The 3,597-nt window shown below is 36.8% G+C and overlaps 1 protein-coding gene across 1 annotated transcript in view; it reads right to left on the bottom strand.

Moving 5' to 3' along the window:
* Window positions 1–331: 331 nt before the first annotated feature.
* Window positions 332–3,597, bottom strand: part of ATP11B (ATPase, class VI, type 11B) — a 22,839-nt gene continuing 19,573 nt past the window's right edge. Inside the window, exons 14-19 of the mRNA XM_009583266.1 lie at window positions 3,262–3,330; window positions 2,233–2,306; window positions 2,042–2,145; window positions 1,724–1,905; window positions 791–994; window positions 332–518 (exon numbers count right to left, since the gene is read on the bottom strand). Coding sequence (XP_009581561.1) covers window positions 332–518; window positions 791–994; window positions 1,724–1,905; window positions 2,042–2,145; window positions 2,233–2,306; window positions 3,262–3,330 — 820 coding nt within the window. The remainder of the gene's footprint in view (window positions 519–790; window positions 995–1,723; window positions 1,906–2,041; window positions 2,146–2,232; window positions 2,307–3,261; window positions 3,331–3,597) is intronic.

Below are 3,597 nucleotides of genomic sequence, written 5' to 3'. Positions count from 1 at the left end.
TCCCTACAGCTTCATGAATTTCCCATTTAGCTTTTTTGATTTGGAGAAGAGATGGAACAGGCAATGCAAAAGCATGCAGATGATCAGGATACCTACTGCTTTACAGAACACACAAGAGGCTGATTAAAGATTAGCCTTTTTCTTGCATGGTGGCAGTATTTTGACTCTCCTCCATCCACTTGCAAATTTTCACAAACGCACGTGGAAACTTCTGAGCAAACTACTCCAGATCAACTGAATTTAACAAGGATTCAAGAGTCACACAAAAGGTCAGGCAAACGAACAAAGCAGTTCCAGAAATCCACGCCTCCTCAAAGCATGATAAAAATATCTACAAGGCAATCCTGATTATATTCTCTCTTACCTTTGCTTTCTGAAGGGGTGCCATGCGACAGCACAACACTGCAGAACAGTTTTTGCAAACTTCCATGAACAGTTTTTCATGTTCCCTGAGTGCAAGAGAGAGGCTGGTCCCATCCACAACCAGTCCATGCTGGATAACATGGTCTTCCTTTATTCTATTCAGGGACAAAAATGTTGGCTTTGTATTGGGGTAAAGGAAAAATTTAAATTTTGTTATGAACTATGCAGTTGCCCACACAATAAACAAAGAAGTTAACCTGTTAAACAGACTGCTTCTTCAAGTCTGTTATTATATTAATAAATACATTTCTAGAAAGACAACTTCAGGTGTTTGGCACATACATCAAAGAGATTGTCATAAAATTTGAAAATAAAAGAAAACCACGCTAAGATCATCACTGAGATAATGACATCTCAGGTATTTTACCTCTTGGCTAGCTGCCTCAGTTGCTCCGCGCATGTCCTGTCTGACTTGTGCTGCACGAGCTCAAGGATGTTCATGGTTCTATGAAAATGTCCACATGATAAACTGACACTAACAGCCGTTTCGTGCTTATCTCCAGTGAGTACCCACACTTTGATACCAGCCAACCTGAGTGCTTCTATAGTTTCTTGTACTTTCTCCTGCAGTCTAGAAACAAGAAAAAACTTAAATAACCAATCAAACACTTTACAAAAAAAGAGCTCACTGTAACTCCATGTTATTCCTGTAACCCCACTGTCATGATGATTTAAGACTGCAATTCCAATGTTACATATATTTTCAGAGAATCATAGTCTGACAGATAACATTCTGTTATCAGCAATGAAACGAAGGCCTTGATGAAACAAAAACTGAACTTGAATCCTGCTAAGTGATCAAAAAATTGTAATAAGCATATCTTAATTTAAATTATTGCTGCATTTGAGAAGCTCTAAAGCAGGCCACAACAATTACTATCTACTGCGGTACATGAAAAGCTTTTAAGTGCTCCATGCGTACACTCCAGTGTACAATACACCCTCCGACTTACAGAATACAAGCTACGCAAGCCGAATACTTTGTTAAGTAGCTATGTACAGAAGTTTTCCCACGGAATTAGCCATTACCCTAAATATTTACTGCAACTATTCCATTTCACATACGTTAAATCTCTCCTGATGAAGCACACTGTATGTCATCATTACTAAGCCAAAATCAGTTAGTACAACATGTGTTTTGAATGCTCCTCAAATCCAAAGAGTGGTAAACATACTAAACAAGAATAGCACAGAACTTTTGGTCGTGGTGGGAGTTTTTCATGGCACACGTTGTATTTCAGTTATGAATCCTAAACTCGCTATGCTTTTGAGTGTAATTAGCAGAAACTCCATTGCATACTTGTCTTCTACTCCTGTGGCTCCAAGTAATTCCAGATCCCTTTCTATGAAGTTGAATACATCTGCTAATCTTTCTTCCCGTTGTTGTAAGGCAGTCCTGGCCTCATGAAGGCGTTTGCCAATTTCTTGATACTCCTCAGGCGTGAATCTTCTGTAGGCTACGCACAAAGTTCTTAGTCCTTTCTGTGAGAAAATAGAAGACTACATTCAGAGTCGACAAGATTCTGATCTAACAAGAAGGTGTCACCTGCACTTCAAGTCACAGAATCTGTACTGGAAGAATTTTCTTCCAACCAGCTGGGCAAGCATATACACTTACCAAAGCAAATTCATCCACATGTATCCTTGTTTTGTCTATTTCTCCACTCTTACTACGAGGAAGAATGGAAGATTCTGCTCCCTTTGTGAATAAAAGTTTTTCCCCTAAAAAGTAAAATAGAACAGAAATTAAGAATACATATTATTGTAAGAAGTTCTCAACTGCAGCTTGTGCAACTTCTGATCACTTACCTGAGGGACTCTCTACAATGACACTCATTCGTCTGCGATTTGGATCAAACTCCAAAACATGAAGCAATTTATACCTGTATTTTGTGTTTTATAGAAGAGGGAAGGGGAATAAAACATTTTTAGAAACAAGTTTCCGAAGACAATTACTTATAAATATAGTCTTACCCCACAAAGCTTTCCCCAAAGTGTCATTTTTATATAGAAACTCTAAAAGTAATGCTACCACTGTTGAGCAACAATCACTGTTATCGGTGTTTCTGCAACTGATTGCTTTTCATCACTTTATATACATTTAATTCCATTCTGTAAGAATAAAAGGTTCTTCTACCAATAGGAATAGTTTCCTGAACACTAGCTTTACCCGGAGATTACAATCAGCCCCTACCTATTCCTTTCTCCTTCTATCATTACTTCAAGCATAACTGTGAAAACTACATTTTACTTCTAATACTTGTAAACAACCTACATAATCTAAAAAGAGTGATAACTGGACTATTTTTTGTTATGTCACCACTAGTTTAGAAAATTAATTTTAGACATTTAAGTTTAAAGTACTGCCAACTGACACAGATCAAATGGATAAAAGGTGTTATGACATACCGCAGATATACAGTTATCAATAATATTTCTACTCATTTTGGGAAAGTTTAAAATATGTGATTGGATTATGCATACACGAGACTGATTCTGGGAACTTTTAGAACTGAAAGCACAAACTGTAAGACTTGAATAAGCAATGCAGTTTTCCAACTCTACCACAGTCTCAACCTTTGAGGAACGGGCAAAGATACAAATCCTTATAAAAACCACCTAGACAGAGTAACTCACACAAAATTCTTGCATCCCAGTTTCAATTGGTAAGGAGTAAGATGCAAGCTATCTTGAAGACATCAAGGGAAAAGCATTAGAAAGAGCATGCTGGAGAAAGGCAAGGTTTTCTTATGAACAGAGAAGATTAAGAAGAGAACATTGTATTAATCTTCACTACTGTTCTGTCCTTCAAAAGAAACAAGGAATTAAAATGAATACCTTTCTGGTTTTCCGAGACTTTTTATTTCCATACTGTTCCCACTAGTTCCAGTAAATACTACTCCAACCCTAAAAGGAAAAGAAAATATACATTTAATCATCACTTTAGACATAATGCCTATTGGGGGGGCAGAGGGTGGAGAAAAGAAAAGAAAGACTTTTATACCCCATTACTGCTATTTCCAGAGAAAATTAAGAATGCCCACTTTCTACAGTATTTTAATAGCAACATACTCTGTCCACTATAATTTCTGAAGGATTTCCATAAATATTTTAAGTCATCACTTTATAATATGCCTAGGTTTCTGTGTATTTTATTTTTGTATGTTTTCATAG

Source organism: Fulmarus glacialis, unplaced genomic scaffold (assembly GCF_000690835.1).
Source record: "Fulmarus glacialis isolate BGI_N327 unplaced genomic scaffold, ASM69083v1 scaffold17098, whole genome shotgun sequence".
Taxonomy (NCBI): domain Eukaryota; kingdom Metazoa; phylum Chordata; class Aves; order Procellariiformes; family Procellariidae; genus Fulmarus; species Fulmarus glacialis.
The sequence above is the reverse complement of the archived record's forward strand: the minus strand, read 5'-3'. Positions and strand labels throughout refer to the sequence as shown.